The sequence below is a fragment of the Ciona intestinalis genome, chromosome 14 (assembly GCF_000224145.3).
Source record: "Ciona intestinalis chromosome 14, KH, whole genome shotgun sequence".
Taxonomy (NCBI): domain Eukaryota; kingdom Metazoa; phylum Chordata; class Ascidiacea; order Phlebobranchia; family Cionidae; genus Ciona; species Ciona intestinalis.
In genome coordinates, this window is record NC_020179.2 from 4,210,000 (window position 1) to 4,226,583 (window position 16,584).

A 16,584-nucleotide genomic window follows, 5' to 3' on the forward strand; every position below is an offset into this window, starting at 1 on the left:
TGTCCGCAATATTTCGTCAGAATTCCGACGTTTTGTTTGCTTATGTATGTAATGTAAAAACGTTTTGCACGTTGTTTTCTTATGCAAGATTACAAAAAATACACAGGTCTATATATATATAGGGGTGTAAACTGAGCTAGTTAATATAATCTGTTGGAAAATGACATCGAACGGTAGCATAAGTAAAGCAGAATACGAAAGAATCTCACTGACAATACAAAAACAGGTAAAAAGCATATTAATTTCTACTATATTAAATAATTTTTAGGGGCCTATTATTACACACGTTCAACTTAAAAAAACAACATCTTATTTTTAATATAGTGTTTAAAGACAAAAGCCCCCCTAACCCTAAATATGATAAATTGTTGTTTTGATTTCCTTCCTGTTTAGCAGTAGGCTTGCTTATTACTTAACCAACATTATTGGGTGTTAGTGAAAAGTCTTTCCCCAACCTTATTTGCTAACCACTAACTACTAACCCCTATAACCACTAACCCCCTAACCATCAACATCTAACCCCCTAACCTAGGGGTTAGTGGTTAGCAAATAAGGTGGGGGCGGGGGAGATTCTTCACTAGCACCCATTATTGTTTACAATGTAATTTTGCCCCATTTCCTTTTTTTGACCCTGTTACTCCTTTATATGTAGGAGAAAGAAGCCGCGGAACTGAAGAAAGAACTGGAAGCATTAGAGAATGGAAGTTATGTTTTAAAGGAAGAAGAAATGAGCGAAAAAAGCTTGAAACTGATGGCTAGCAATGCAAAGTTGGCGTACCAGGCTACACACTTACAAAGGGTAGGTTTGCGAGACTATGTTTATAATGTTGTACTTGTATGAATACTCACTGTTTAAACAACTCATGCCCACTGTCGAGTTACAAAACTGGCTATATTTAGATAGAATTTTTGCCTATCTCTGTTCACACACGGCAATAGCTTCAGCAGCTCAACTATGGGCCTGGGAGTGGCAACCATGGATAAGTCACTCAAGCTCCCACCCACACACAGAAGTCACGTTTGCTTATCCACACACTGCAATAGCTTCAGCAACTCGACTGTGGGCCTGGGAGTGGCAACCATGGATAAGTCACTCAAGCTCCCACCCACAAGAATATAAATGACCAAACTTTATATGCCCCATCCACAGGCATTAGATGCTGAAGTATCACAGCAACGAGTGCCAGAGTTCACCCAGCAAACCACAAACTTCAACGACGGGATGGTAAACATCAACCAAAGGTTGACAGAAATATTTCTTCACTCAATATCTGCAAGTTTCCCTGGTTTGAAGGGGAAACTCCCTGTTTCGATAACTTTGAACCAAAATGAGAAGTTTGGAGATTATCAATGTAACAGTGCAATGCCAATATCTGGGGTGAGTGGTATAAGTGTCCCCTCAATAGCAGTAATGGTCTGGACTTCTGGTAATGTTATAGAAATAATGTTATGGTGAAGTGAATGCAATATCCTTATATATGAGTAAAGTTATAAGCGCCATAAAATACTTGGATAAATGTATACACACACAACACAAGCAGAGCTCAAGTATTTTGCTTTCACCACATTAATCAATGAGGCGTCCTATGTTTGGGAGTGATGACTATAAATGTAACTGTATTTTAACCATTTTACTTTATATTTGTTTACAGAGGCGGTAGGTTTATTGTAAATGTTGTTTCAAAATATGTTTTCTTGCAGGTTCTAAAAGCCCAGGGAACGAAAATGGCTCCACGTCAAATTGCGGAATTAATTTTAAAGAACCTTCCCTCATCTGATCTAATAGATAGTGTGGGTTGTTGACATTTGACAATAATAGCTTACTTGTGGCTGTACATATATTTACCACTTTAATCATGTAATAATACACCCCATATTGTACAATTAGCCATATAGCCTTTTGTGTCAAGACACACCTTCGCACAATTAGCTTAGGCATATAAAATTATATATGTTTACTTCTACCACACCTTAGCATATTGCACAATTAGGCTCACTTTTACAGTAACAAACTGCCTTTTATAGGATTTAGACCAGAGTTGGCCTCTGTAACTAATGTTGGCCCTACCTTGTTTTTCACAACATAAACTTCATAATTACATCCTATCATATGTAGCCAAGAGCCATTAGGATCATTTCAGCCACATTTCTTTACATTTTAGTGCAACATTGCGGGACCAGGATTTATAAATATTCGATTAAATGTTTCTTTCCTGAAGAGGGCGCTGTCTGATGTTTTAGTCCATGGGGTGCGGACACATCATTCTAAAGGAGAATGTGGGAAGGTGGGGTAATTAAAATCATTATTTTATTTACCGTTTTGTTGTACTATAGCAGGTGTTCTCATATCTATCATACTTGCATATTAAAACACTTGGTATCGCATTTATATTATCGCGAAGGATTTCTGGGCCACCCTGGCCTAAATCCTAGGACCCTTGGTATGCCACGCCACGGTTATTGTAATGGGGTAACTTAGGTTAATTGGCATATCAGATATCACAGTTACATGCCCATGCCCCTTATCTATATAAAGAGATTTTGATTTATACTCACTATTGAAATTGTTAAGTTCTAATGTATAGTTTTGTGTATTTGATTAGTATTAAATATTTTGTTGATGTAATGCTAATGCATAGTATCAGTACATGTACTTTGTTTCCCACTTAAATGACCAGAGTATGTTTCCCAGGTAGTGATCGATTATTCTTCACCAAACATCGCAAAAGAAATGCACGTCGGCCATTTACGATCCACCATTATTGGTGATTGCATCGCTAATCTCTTTGAATACTTTGGTCACGAAGTACTTAGGTAAAGTCAGATTAAAATTTTTAAATATTTTGTAACACAAGGCAAGCATACTGTTCATATACAAGATAACTGTAAGCGAAATATATACTTTTTATATCACGCAATTTTCTGGAATTTTTTATATGTTACGTTTTTGTAGAACCAGATCCTTACTGTATTTCTTTACACAAGAATCATCTGACTATGAGCAGCAGGTTCAGATTTGCTGTATTTATAACAAACAGAGACAGTTATCCTATCTATGGTTAAATATATACTACATCTTTACAAAGAGTTAATCCCAGTGTATATATTACAGAGTTAACCATGTAGGGGATTGGGGAACCCAGTTTGGGATGCTGATCGCTCATCTTACTGATATGTTTCCTAATTATAAAGAGGAGTCCCCGCCTATTGGTGATCTGCAGGTACGCCTATGTGTTGGTGTTGAAATATCAAATGTTGTACTTAGAATTAGAATAAAGCTCTTCACCCCTTTTGTTTTTGGGTAGGACACCCTTTCCTATAAATATCAAGTATTTGTGTAAAATATAAAATGTTGGTATAAAATATAGTGGGATAGGGAAAGGACACTTTTAGCACATAAAAATCCAAATATCCTACTGTATCAAATGTTGTCATTAAAATTAGAGTAAAGCTCTTCACCCTTGTGTCAAGACACCTTCTAATATTATGTCTGTAGCAAAAAACTTCTAGTTATAATTTAATTTCCATTAATAGCCTGATATTTCTACAAGAGCTCTTGAGTAGCCATAAGTGGTTTGCTGGTTTGCTGGTACGTTTGTATGGTTTATAATATGATGTTGGTGTATAAATATTAAGTATTGTTGCTAATAATAGAAAAAGGATTTTTCACCTTTGTGGTACGACACCCTCTCATATTAGGCCTGGTAGCAAGAAACTTTCAGGGTTGGCGTGCCCACCCTGCCATCCTAGTTTTGGCGCCTGTGACCAAACCATGTATGTTATGCAGGCTTTCTACAAACAATCAAAGAAAAGATTTGACGATGATCCCGAGTTTAAGAAACGAGCGTATAGTTGCGTGGTGAAGCTACAAAGTGGTGACCCTGACTTTATTAATGCTTGGAAACTTATATGTGATGTTTCAAGGTGGGTTGTTATTATTATATTCAACATTATTATAATCGATATCAACCTTAAAAAAACTGGGGGAAATTTACCCCATTGGGTAAATGAGCTTTCAATCAAAATTCACACATCAGTTGACGGACAAAAAATTGTGCCAACTTGTAGGTATTGGAGCTTACTTTGCATTATCTAATACTTTACCAGAGATTGAACAACCTGCCCGATACTCATCTTTGTTTAAGAGGTAAAACATAAAAATAAAGTCAAGAAACCCTGGTCTATATGGATGAGGTCTTTTATGGTAACACTTTAATTCCATTTTAAAATTCACTATATTTTAATCATATTGTAGCATAAGTTAACTCATAGCTTTAAACCTAACCCACAATTAATCCAACATTACGAACCATGACATTTGTATCAAATCACTTAACCTTAGGAAGGAGTTTCAAGTCATCTATGATAGACTGGGGATCGTTAATTTGATTGAGCGAGGAGAATCTTTTTACCATAACCTCATGCCTCCCGTTATTGCAGAGATAGAGAAACAAGGTAAGTTGTGGTTTGGGTGAGCTTGTCTGGTTGGGAGCGACACAGCGGTCATACGCGTACATAATATACTTACTTAGCATACCGTTATCGCCCACCTTGTGCAGGCTATGTTGTGGTCGAAGACGGAAGGAAACTTGTTTTTCCGGAAGGTTCCCAGTTTCCCCTCACGATAGTGAAGTCAGATGGTGGATTCACTTACGATACGAGTGACTTAGCTTGTATAAAACAACGTATATTTGTAAGTAATAAGTATACTGTTGTATGTGTATAGCAACGCTCTTTTTTTTATATACTTTTTAAAGCTTTTTTAATTGTCATTTGGGAGTGCGCCAGGCATCTGATGTTGTTTAATGATGATATTTAACATCTGATAAGTTCCATTTGGTAACAGTGGCACTCTTGAGAGTTTGGGTAATATGGTGCTACACAGAACCTTACTCGACTAGAATAAAGTTAAAGTTATATCATATGTGCATTATATACATTTGAACTATCAGTCTTATAAGTTGGTCTTTTTTAGTTTAACTTATACTTTACCTTGCTTGAATAAGCAGTCACTAAAAACCGTGATTGACTTGACTTTATTTGTCCAGGATGAAAGTGGAGCCAACCTCATCTATGTGACGGATGCAGGGCAAGCTGCTCACTTCAAAGCTATATATTCTGTGGCTAGAAAGATGGGTTGGTATGACCCACAAGTTACAAGGGTAGAACATGTTGCATTCGGGGTCGTACTGGGGGAAGATAGGTGGGTTGTTGTTATTTTAATGCTATGGGATTTTATTCTATATGGATAGATGAGGTTCTTCTCAGGGATCTGGGATTTATGCCAGAGTTGGCCCATTACCCCAACATTGTATATGCACATTCTTCTTTATATGGGTGAGGTCCTACAGTGAGGCACGCCATGGGACCTGAGATTTAGGACAGAGTTGGCCCATTACCCCAACATTGTATATACACATTCTATTCTATATGGGTGAGGTCCTACATCATGGTTAAAGGCATGCTATAGGACTTGGGATTTAGACCAGAGTTGGCCCATTACCCCAACATTGTATATGCACATTCTATATGGGTGAGGATCTGCAGTTGTAAAGTACTCATACAGTATGGTGTTCTAACCAAGTATATATATATGTTGTACTTTATTTTAGGAAGAAATTTAAGACACGATCTGGTGAAACTGTAAGATTAGCGGCGTTGCTGGATGAAGGGCGGAAGAGGTGTGAGGAGAAACTTAAAGAGAAAGGAAGAGATAAAGAACTTACTCCAGAGGAGTTTAAAGCTGCTCAGGTGCATTCAATATTTTATTACAGGGCCTTGAGCGTAAATACTTGCTTATCAAAGACATCACACTTTAATCTAAATTATTGAGTGTCTATAAACTGCCTCAGTGGGGTCTAGATGGTAGCGGTCGTAGCACCCTGGGTGTTGGGGTAATAGACCTACATCCCAGGTTTCAGTTGTGCCTCACTGAAGACCCCAGCTTTTCAATACCCCCTTTACTCTACATTCCCAATAACCAGAGTGCTACCACTATTTAAAGTACTACATACTTACTGTGTTTTTATCCATTCTATTCTTTATGGGTCAGGTCCTTGTTAAGAACCTAGCTAGGACTTATGCCAATGCCAGGTCTGGTCTATTCTCAACACTAAACATGCCACTCAAATTAACTACTTTGCTTTGGTACCTGACTTTATAATGAATAAAAAAAATCATTATAATGGTATAGTAGGGTGGGGGGGGGGAAGATGGGACATCTTTAGCACAAAATATCCAAATATCTTGATCATGTTTTAAACAATTACCAACGGTCTATGGGAGTCGTGAGGATACGTTTTTATAATTATTAAAATGTTCTTTGTTTACTAACAAAATGGTACAAGAAAATAGAATAAAAAGGTGTCCCATCTTCCCCACCCTACTATATATCTTTATAATGAATAATACCCCATAACCAACCACTTTACCCCAGGAAGCTGTAGCATATGGTTGCATCAAGTATGCAGATCTATCTCATAACAGAATCAATGATTATGTTTTCTCCTTTGATAAAATGCTTGAAGATCGAGGCAACACTGCAGCTTATCTACTTTATGCTTACACAAGGATAAAGTAAGTTTTATGGACTATTTAATATTTATCATGTTTCAATGTTTATGTTTTACGACTCAATTATTTTTATGGTGTTTTAATTGCAGTGATATACAGTTATTTTACCCCTAAGCCACATGAAATTTTTTGTTTAAAAATAAGTTTTTGCAAATTGTAGTTGAAGCTTATGTTGTTGTGGCTTAAACTTTAAATTTTTTTATTTTTTTTACACAAAACAAATATTGAAAATTGAGTGAAGTCTTACAGCAAGGCTTGTAACTTGTGATTTAAGCGAAAGTAAGCTCATTACCACCCATTTAAATTATTTTTGTTTTATGAATTTTTCAATTGTACTTATCTGCAGTTATTTTACTCTTAAGCCTTATTAGAACGGTTCAAGTTTCAATCGAAACTACATTCTGCCGTTCATGGCACCAGGCATAGTTTAATTGCATCTTGGCACCTCCAGATAAAATGGATAGTAAAGTTATTTCACTATCACCCAAACAACTTTATACTAAGAACCCTCTTACCCCATGCACAGGTCCATAGCTCGTGTTGCAAAAGTAAGTCGGGAAGAATTAAAAGAAGCTGCGTCATCTTTCTATGGTAAGTTGTTTTACCAATGAAATGTTGTTTATAAATGCTTGTAAATATTATTAATTTGGTCGCAATGAAATATGTTATTTTACTTTTCATCTCAAATATTGCGTTTTAATTTTTCCATAACCAGTATAAAATATAATAAAGTTATCGATGTCTTGCATTGTAATGATCCAACTAATGAGAACAACATAAAATTAATAAAAATTTAAGTGGCCTCATTTAAACAAGGTTCTCATTCACATCTATATGTCACATTTTATTATTAAGTTAAACCCTACTGACTGTACATTGAAATTCAATTATGTTTTCCTGTTTTTTTTTAAATATTCATTCCATTATTTAATCCCTTCCCTAAAGTTTTAATCAATTACTTTTCTTTGCAGATGATGATGGCTTACCACTAGAGCACGCTAAAGAGCTAAAACTTGCTCGCTTCATAACTCGGTTCCCTGAAGTTTTACAACGAGTATGCGATGACCTCGCCCCGCACACGCTGTGTGATTACCTCTATGAGTTGGCTACCGTGTACACAGAGTTCTATGATGTTTGCTACTGTGTAGAGAAAGATAGAAAAACAGGTATGTGGGCTGTTTAAAATCTGGTGAGGTCCATGCAGCAGCACCCTGGGTATTTAATAATATAAACTGCCTCAGTTGGGTCTAGATGGTAGCACCTTGGGTGTTAGGGTAATAGACCTACATCCCAGGTCTCAGGTGTGCCTCACTGAGGACCTTACTATTATAAAATAGAATCTCTATTATTGAGTGTCTATCAACTGCCTCAGTGGGGTCTAGATGGTAGCACCTTGGGTGTTAGGGTAATAGAAGTACAAAATCTGCTGAGGTCCATGCAGTATCACCTTGGGTGTTGGTGTAATGGGCCATTCTTAGAACCCATAGGGTACCACGCTGAGGGACCTTACGAACATAGAATATATAATGTTGATTCTTAAGTAAATGAAACTTGATTGTTGGCTGGAAATAATGCCATGTGAATGTATACATAATATCTTGAGCGCTTTGAAAAGTAATATTGTTATTACTAACTGTTGTTATGTCTGGTATTGCGATATTTTTGCAAGAAAAAGGTAAACGTCAAGCGACACAAAATCCACAATAATCGCTTACTTAATCCATGTCTAGGTTATAAAACTTAACAGCATTCTCGTAAAAAACTTTCCGCTTTTCATTTTCCGATAACTCTGATAGCAAATTGTTGAGTAATTGATAAACAGTGGGTAGATCTGCATGTGCCATCTTACACACCGGCCAATCTGACCCAAACATAACCCTATCCACTCCAAATGTATCCAACACATGTTTAACATAGGGGGCGAAGTCTGATTGTTTCCAACTAGTTAAATTTCCTTCAGTTACCATACCTGTGAAAAGCATAAGCATTATGTTTGGAGTGGTGTGTACAAGTGTTTAACAAAATTTGGGGTGCCGTAGGAAGTACAAACTAGAAAGTTTATCTACACCAAACTTAATTTAAAGAAGTAAAAAATTTTTTTTAACAAGATTTTGATTTTCCTCTTTAAGTTAGTTGTTTTACCTGACAATTTGCAATGTACATTTGGGTACGAGGCCATGATTATGATGTCATCAAACCACCATTGTTCTGCCCCAGTCACCGCGTTAGGCTTGCCGAGATGATCCAAAACTACTTTCAAGTTTTTCGGCACTCGCTTTAGAAATTGTTTTGCTGCTTCGTATTGCTCTCTTGTTTTTATCTTTTACCACAATAACAATGATATCAGTTGTTGTCATGGTTACCTTGTTTAAGTTTTAAAGCCTAGTCTATCACCATTGAGCAGGCAATGTTTTTTGTTTTAGTGAAATCTTATATTGCATTGTTGAAACACAGTTACACTCACAGTTGTCAAACATAGGGAACCTCATTGATTAATGTGGTGAATGCAATGTACTTCGGCTCTGCCTGTTTGTGCCCTCTTTGTTAACAGTCTGGTTATTTAGTCCTGCTTAGTTGTTACATACCAATAAGTCGAAGGTCAAGTTATGTCGTTCTAGAACTTCCATTCCCATTATGACATCATCACGTTGTATCCAATCAGGATCTCCCCATATTTTACGCAAACCGACAAACTTTGAATTATTTTTCAAACGAATAATTTGTTCCTCAAACGTGGGTGAGGTCATGTCAGTGTATCCAACCACACCTGATGATATAATGTGGCTTTAGTATGATTATGCAGTGTTTTGTTTGCTAATTATTATGATAGATGAGAGTGGGTGCTACAATTACCAAGCCGGTCTTTATACAACACTCACTCTTGCCCCAGCTAACACTGAGGATGAAGTTGATTAACTGAAACTGCATCATTCTGACTGCTTTATGAGAGTCATGACTTATGAGACAAATGTAACAGTGAGTGTTATATAAAGACCAGCTTGGTACTTGTAACACTCACTCCTGTCTCATCTAACACTGAGGATGGTTAAAGTTGATTAACTGAAACTGCACCATCCTCGGTGTTAGATGAGACAAGAGTGAGTGTTATATAAAGACCAGCTTGGTACTTGTAACACTCACTCCTGTGTCATCTAACACTGAGGATGGTTAAAGTTGATTAACTGAAACTGCACCATCCTCGGTGTTAGATGAGACAAGAGTGAGTGTTATATAAAGACCAGCATGGTACTTGTAACACTCACTCCTGTCTCATCTAACACTGAGGATGGTTAAAGTTGATTAACTGAAACTGCACCATCCTCGGTGTTAGATGAGACAAGAGTGAGTGTTATATAAAGACCAGCTTGGTACTTGTAACACTCACTCCTGTGTCATCTAACACTGAGGATGGTTAAAGTTGATTAACTGAAACTGCACCATCCTCGGTGTTAGATGAGACAAGAGTGAGTGTTATATAAAGACCAGCATGGTACTTGTAACACTCACTCCTGTCTCATCTAACACTGAGGATGGTTAAAGTTGATTAACTGAAACTGCACCATCCTCGGTGTTAGATGAGACAAGAGTGAGTGTTATATAAAGACCAGCTTGGTACTTGTAACACTCACTCCTGTCTCATCTAACACTGAGGATGGTTAAAGTTGATTAACTGAAACTGCACCACGGTGTTAGATGAGACAAGAGTGAGTATTATAAATAAGACACCTTTAATAAAAGAGTAGTTTTGTGTTAACCCTAACACCCATTCAAGTTCTTCTAATGTTTCATTCACTTCTATGAATACAGCTCCAGTTATTGGTGTATTCGCCCTAAAAAAAGTTAAACAGTTAGAAAGATGAATATTTGTCGTAGCATAAATAGTAAATATTTTCATATTTTTGCCAAAAATTAATGTTGTGTTTTGTAAAAGTCACAAAAACCTCTTTATTAATTAATACGTTGGTTTCTAGTCATAAAATGATTAAAAAGCCGTATGACTAATTCACTATATCTAATGATTTTGGCTACTGTAGATAGTTTCCCACATAACCTAATAATTATAACCATACTAATTACTACTGTGATTAGTTTATTTTGGCTAATGGCATAGTTTCACATAGTTTCCCAACAATACCATAATGTATAATCACTTACATTTCATCTTGATAGTCGCTTGGGGTAAAATCACGATAAATAATGTTTTCCTTCGTCGGTCTCGGCCACTCGTATTTAAACCTTTCAAGCTCCCATAAATGCAAGTGGCTGTCTACCACTTGAGGCAGGCTTGAGCCACTGGTCATTTTTATCAACTGTAACATTGTTTGTAGTTAAATATAAATGTTAAGTAACCAGTAACATAAGGGGTGTTGGGTATAAATGATATAGCCCATGGCGTGCCTTGCTGTAGTAATCACCCATATAGAATCTAATATGTGTATAGAGTTTTGGGTTAATGGGCCTACTACTCTGACCTTAATTCCAGGTCCTTTCTGTAGGACTTCACCCATATAGAATAAAATCACATAAAATACAATTTCCCAAGAGGGTGATGTTCTGGCATAAACAGTCAGAAATACATTATGCCTGGTAGCAACAGACAGCAATAATCAAGTATTTGCTATAATGTGGTAGGTTGGGGGAAGATGGGACATCTTTCTCACATAATATTCAAATACACTGATCGTGTTTTAAACAATTAACAACGGTCTATGGGAGTCGTGAGGATACGGTTATATAATTCTTTGAATATTCTTTGTTTACTACCAAGTGGGTCGGGAAAATAGTATGAATAGGTGTCCCATGTTCCCCCACCCTACTATATCTTACATTACCAATGCCAAGCACCAGACGGCTACGCTGATAAAGTTTTTCTGTTTCTGCTATATTAGAATCAGTGTAACTTTTTTTAACTGCTTGTGGCAAAAGGCTTTAATTTTATTTTCTCATTTCTTTTAGACTTCATATATTTTAAAATAGAAACATCCTGTCCAGCACACATCTATAACTAAACAGTAACTCCTTAAACCAATATTATGGATCTAGTTAATGTTTCCTGTATTGGTTTATATTACATGTGTAGCCTTAGACCCTTAGGCTATGTATTGGTTACTGCCGGCATTAAATAGAGTTTACACTAGACCTTGATCTGAATCTGCACCACAAACATGCAGCTTACTTACATAGCACTAAATACTTGGTATTTAGTAGACACAACTAAATAAAGTTTACGCTGAATGACCGAAACTTTAACATAGGAGTGCTGAAACTAAACTCTATGTAGTAAAGTGTTCGTATATTTTACTGATACAACATTATAATGTGCGTTTAGTAAAATTAACTGGTCTTATGTCATATTTTAAAAGATTGGAATTAAAATATTTCATTCCAAAGCTTTATATTCATGTTCTGCTACCATTGGTGTAATATATTGTTCAAACCTGATCTTCTTCTAGACTAGTTCTAGTATACAAATTTTGAAATTTAACATGCTTTTTAAATTCAATATTTCATCTACTATGCTAGGCTAACTATTAAGCCCATGGCACAGCAACTTGTCTAATTCCTTTCCCCTATCTTGTCTACTACTTAAGTCTTACTAAAGCTTTGTAAACATAATGTAATGTAAATGCAACCTTTTGTAAACCTGTTTCCTTCGCCGGTTCAATCAATCTGCTTCCTAACCTTTGTTTCTTTGACATTTTTTGATCTCACATTACATATATAATTGGCATGCATTTGATTAGCTGCTGCCATTTGGTTACAGTACAAGCGGTAAACGTCGTGCCAGTACAACTTTGGACCGATTACACTGCAGTACAATTCGTGCACACAAATCGTGGGAGAATGGCCTATTTACATTGTATGGGCATTACCCGCGCTTTTCTCTCTCTTGTGTGGGCGCGTGTTCTCTTTATTTTGTCGCCGCGTTACCCGAAACGCATATGCTGCTTCAGTATAGTTTGTTCTAGGTTTCGGTTTAGCCATCTATTCTATATGGGTGAGGTCCAACAGCGCGGCAGCTATGGGACATAGGATTTAGGCCAGGATTGGCCCATTGCCCCATGTTTAGATAGCTATTCAGAGACGCAAATATAGATTTATAGTTAGTTTCGCAGAGATAAGATACTGTTTCAATAGTTGTAAATAACGCTAACGCTGGCACCGCGTATCAGTTCCCATTATGGTCTATTCTAACTTGTGGTGCTTACTTCGTTATAATGTTGGACTAAAAAAAGTTACATAAAAGTGTATTCAACTTTTTTTTAACGCATTTTCTAGGTGACGTCGTCAAGATACACAAACATCGACTTTTGCTTTGTGACGCAACAGTCGCCGTCATGGATCAATGCTTTAAAATTTTAGGCATAAAACCCGTGCATAAAATGTAACCAAAGTTCCTGTTGGACAAAATTAAATACAAGTTGCATTACATTTTTGGTAGCGGGCTTCGTCACCATAGGTTTAATGACATCACACTTTCTTTTATGGCGTAATAGAGGATTTAAATACGGATTGGTAATGTGAATTTAATGGGAAACATTTACGCTCAAGTTTCAAATGTTAATTATTATCAATATGTCAGACATTTATCCATTACTACGTGTTGTTGCGCGCAGATGCTCAATTTTTTGGTGCGGAAATAAATGAGAATATACATGTACAACTCGTGTTTGCTATGCCGGTACCTTACGTACGTAGCGGTTAATCGTGCGACTTTAGTGATTTTACGGCATTCTAAGGGGACGTTTTCGGGTAGTATCCTTGTCAATAAAAGCAAGAACCTAATACTCTTACCTTTTACATTACATTACTTAGGGTAATAGGCCAGCTCTGTCCCAAATTCCATGTCACCTTTAACGTACCTTGTTGTAATTTTCCGCCAATTTGCAATATAATTCCATACTACACCTTATATAGTACAGTGGGGAAAGATGAGACACACTTGTCCCGTCTTTCCCAACCTACTATATATGAATACTTACAATCAAAATAAGCTGCAGCATGAACCTACGACTCTTCATTTTGCGGTAATGGAAGAAAACGTGCACCTTCTCAGTAAGGTTCCGTTTTAAACTAGAAAAAACAGCTTTTGACTCGTTATTGAGGATGTTGTTAAGTGACGTGTGGGGGAAATGCAAGGGTTTTCTGTAGGGTTGTAATGCGTTTTGCGGTAAGTAGTAGGGTGTGAGGTAATAGGTCAACTCTGGCCTACATCACATCTTGTGGCGCGGCGTAGCACCCTCTACCTATGTAGAATAGAGTGAAGCGATTACTAAACCGAGCACATATTACTGTCCGATTATAAATATTGTAGCAAATATTTTTTTGGTTTGGTTTATGCATTTGGTCTGTTGTATTTGTATGAGCATATGAAGTGAGTTAGCATGATTGTAATTTGTAATACAACGCAGATGAATGGGACCGCAAAGAAAATATAACTCCCCGATAAAGTTCATATTTGGTTAGGGTATTTCCCCTAAAAGAAAACTCAAGTCGTGGTTATAAAAATGTATAAATGCTTATATTTAAGCTTTATCCATTTCTGTATACATTTTCTACTGCGTAAAACCTAACTTAAAGTCGTATAACTTAATGGTAAAATGTATTATACGTTAAGGTATATTTCAGTTTAAAACTACACAAATAAAATTTATCTGGAATCACTGGCGCCGGTTTTTCAACGAAATTGCGTCAGAATCATTTATTGACGTTTCCAAACCACGTGTTTGATTGTTTTGGTCTGTGTTTTTGTAGTAATACACATTGGTTTGTGGGTGAAATATAAAATACAAGGTTAGCTGCTGTTAATGGAAAAATGAAGCTCCTCAACATAGGAAGCAGGTACATTAGAAAACTAAATATTTTCATATAAATAATTAAACGTTCTGTCCGGTATAATTCTAAATGCGCCTGCCTTTAGCTCAAAGGTTATAGGTTCGAAGTTCGACGCCGCTACCGTTGTGTGCGTGTGTGTTCTTAGTCAGACACGGCAATTACTGCGACCCAGTCCTTACAGGTTGTTCAAATAAAAAAACAGTCAGACAAATGTAGTTATACTATGCATAATACATGATAACTCGTAAGCGCGGGGCACAAGGTGTATAAAACAAAACACATGGGACTATACAAAGAAGACGGAACTAGTGTTTTATGTATTTAGAAAGGTATTTTTATTATTTAATTAATTTGTTTTACACTTATTAACACTTTATAGTGTTTTTTGTGCGTTTTTCCGTATTTTTTAATTTAAATAATTGCCGACACCTAGCGGAAAAAGTGTTCCGTCTTCTTCGTATAGTCCCATGTAAACAAAACACCTGTGTCATCGTTGCCCCTCCATACGAGAATAAATAATTTACATACACATACACCCATTAACTTAACCTACTGCTGTTTTATACAGATGTTTCAAACAATGTCGTTTTCAAAGACAAAGATTTGCTTCCACATCTGTGCATTATAAACCTGGAGATGTAATTCATGATTATAAAGTTAAACAGGTTAGGTTGGTTGAATGTTTTAAACTGCTTAATTAAGATAAGGTAATACTATAGCTGGTTACAGTAACTGATACCGCTGTATAATTTTTTTAGAAAAAAAATTGGGTGTTTGTGTCGAAAATTAATTTTATTTTTTTTATTTCTCTTTTTAACGGCAGAACTCAATTCCAGGTTGAAGATGTTCCAGAGTTCTCCATGACAGCTGTTCTATTACATCATAATGTAACAGGAAGTGAACATTTACATCTTGCAAGAGACGATAAAAACAATGTTTTTAAGTAAGTATAGTTGGGGTGATGGGCTGACTGGTCCAAATCTCTGGCTTCATGGCATGCCACACTATAAAACCTTACACCTACCTAGAATAGATTATTTGCAATCACGTTTAATATTGACCTTTAAGTTCCCGTGATGTATCTCAACCTTGTACCATATATACATTATTTTATATCAATACACGCTGGTCTCTTATGTCACAGTATACCCCACATTGTAGTGTGTCCGCTTGGATGTCTTATAACAAAATGCCTTTAATAAGACCAGTGGTTTAAAACAAAAGGTTTTTATATCTATTCAGTAATCAGTACAGATCTGTTTTTAACATGCATTTATATCAATAGCCTACACAGTGTATCTTATAATGCAGTGTGTCACTTCGTACAACCCCAATGAACAGTACAGGTGTAGCTCATGTATTGGAACACGTAGCTTTGTGTGGTTCCGACAGATTCCCGGTTCGTGATCCTTTCTTTAAAATGTTGGATCGATCAATGTCGACTTTTATGAACGCAATGACAGGTTGGTGTTGGTGCGTGTGTTTGCTGTATATGTGATTTTAGGTCAGTATGAGGTGTATGAATAAACCATGTGTGTCTGGTGTATAAGAAGACACCCATGTTATAACTCAACAGTGAGTATAAGAAGACACCCATGTTATAACTCAACAGTGAGCATGAGGTGTGTGAATACACCATGTGTGTCTGGTCTATAAGAAGACACCCATGTTGTAACTTGACAGTGAGCATGAGGTGTATGAATACACACCATGTAAGTCTGGTGTATAGGAAGACACCCATGTTATACCCCAACAGTGAGCATGAGGTGTATGAATACACTATGTGTGTCTAGTGTATAAGAAGACACCCATGTTATAACTCAACAGTGAGCATGAGGTATATGAATACACTATATGTGTCTAGTGTATAAGAAGACACCCATGTTATAACTCAACAGCGAGCATAAGGTGTATGAATACATCATGTGTGTCTGGTGTATAAGAAGACACCCATGTTATAACTCGACAGTGAGCATGAGGTGTATGAATACACCATGTGTGTCTGGTGTATAGGAAGACACCCATGTTATACCTCGACAGTGAGCATGAGGTGTATGAATACACCATGTGTGTCTGGTGTATAAGGAGACACCCATGTTATAACTCGACAATGAGCATGAGTTGTTTGAATACACCATGTGTGTCTGGTGTGTAAGAAGACACCCATGTTATAAC

General features: G+C 36.6%; 3 protein-coding genes across 6 annotated transcripts in view; 2 read left to right on the forward strand and 1 right to left on the reverse strand.

Annotated features, from left to right (window-relative positions):
- Window positions 1-55: 55 nt before the first annotated feature.
- On the forward strand, window positions 56-13,234 carry LOC100186943 (arginine--tRNA ligase, cytoplasmic). The gene is made up of 16 exons (XM_002129578.5): window positions 56-226; window positions 653-799; window positions 1,151-1,378; window positions 1,702-1,791; window positions 2,163-2,285; window positions 2,693-2,814; window positions 3,113-3,221; window positions 3,788-3,924; window positions 4,343-4,455; window positions 4,560-4,693; window positions 5,049-5,203; window positions 5,613-5,751; window positions 6,437-6,576; window positions 7,100-7,164; window positions 7,545-7,739; window positions 12,853-13,234. Exons 1-16 carry the CDS (start codon window positions 161-163, stop codon window positions 12,960-12,962), a joined length of 2,073 nt encoding a protein of 690 aa, XP_002129614.1. The 5' UTR covers window positions 56-160; the 3' UTR covers window positions 12,963-13,234.
- LOC104266424 (uncharacterized protein y4mH-like) lies at window positions 8,129-13,624 on the reverse strand. Of its 4 annotated transcripts, none has more exons than XM_026837599.1 (6): window positions 13,557-13,624; window positions 10,729-10,883; window positions 10,300-10,403; window positions 9,159-9,340; window positions 8,716-8,893; window positions 8,129-8,542 (listed from the first exon to the last, which is right to left on the reverse strand). In XM_026837599.1, the coding sequence occupies exons 1-6, from the start codon at window positions 13,593-13,595 to the stop codon at window positions 8,289-8,291; spliced, it is 912 nt and encodes a 303-aa protein (XP_026693400.1). In that variant the 5' UTR covers window positions 13,596-13,624; the 3' UTR covers window positions 8,129-8,288. The 4 variants fall into 4 exon arrangements, with proteins under 4 accessions (XP_026693400.1, XP_026693401.1, XP_009860878.1 ...); XM_026837600.1 differs by lacking the exon at window positions 13,557-13,624 and adding an exon at window positions 13,437-13,490; XM_009862576.3 differs by lacking the exon at window positions 13,557-13,624 and adding an exon at window positions 12,218-12,329.
- A 578-nt stretch (window positions 13,625-14,202) lies between these two features.
- LOC100186898 (presequence protease, mitochondrial-like) overlaps window positions 14,203-16,584 on the forward strand; it is a 12,781-nt gene continuing 10,399 nt past the window's right edge. The window contains exons 1-4 of the mRNA XM_018814735.2: window positions 14,203-14,415; window positions 14,978-15,074; window positions 15,246-15,352; window positions 15,721-15,872. Coding sequence (XP_018670280.1) covers window positions 14,390-14,415; window positions 14,978-15,074; window positions 15,246-15,352; window positions 15,721-15,872 — 382 coding nt within the window. The 5' untranslated portion in view covers window positions 14,203-14,389. The remainder of the gene's footprint in view (window positions 14,416-14,977; window positions 15,075-15,245; window positions 15,353-15,720; window positions 15,873-16,584) is intronic.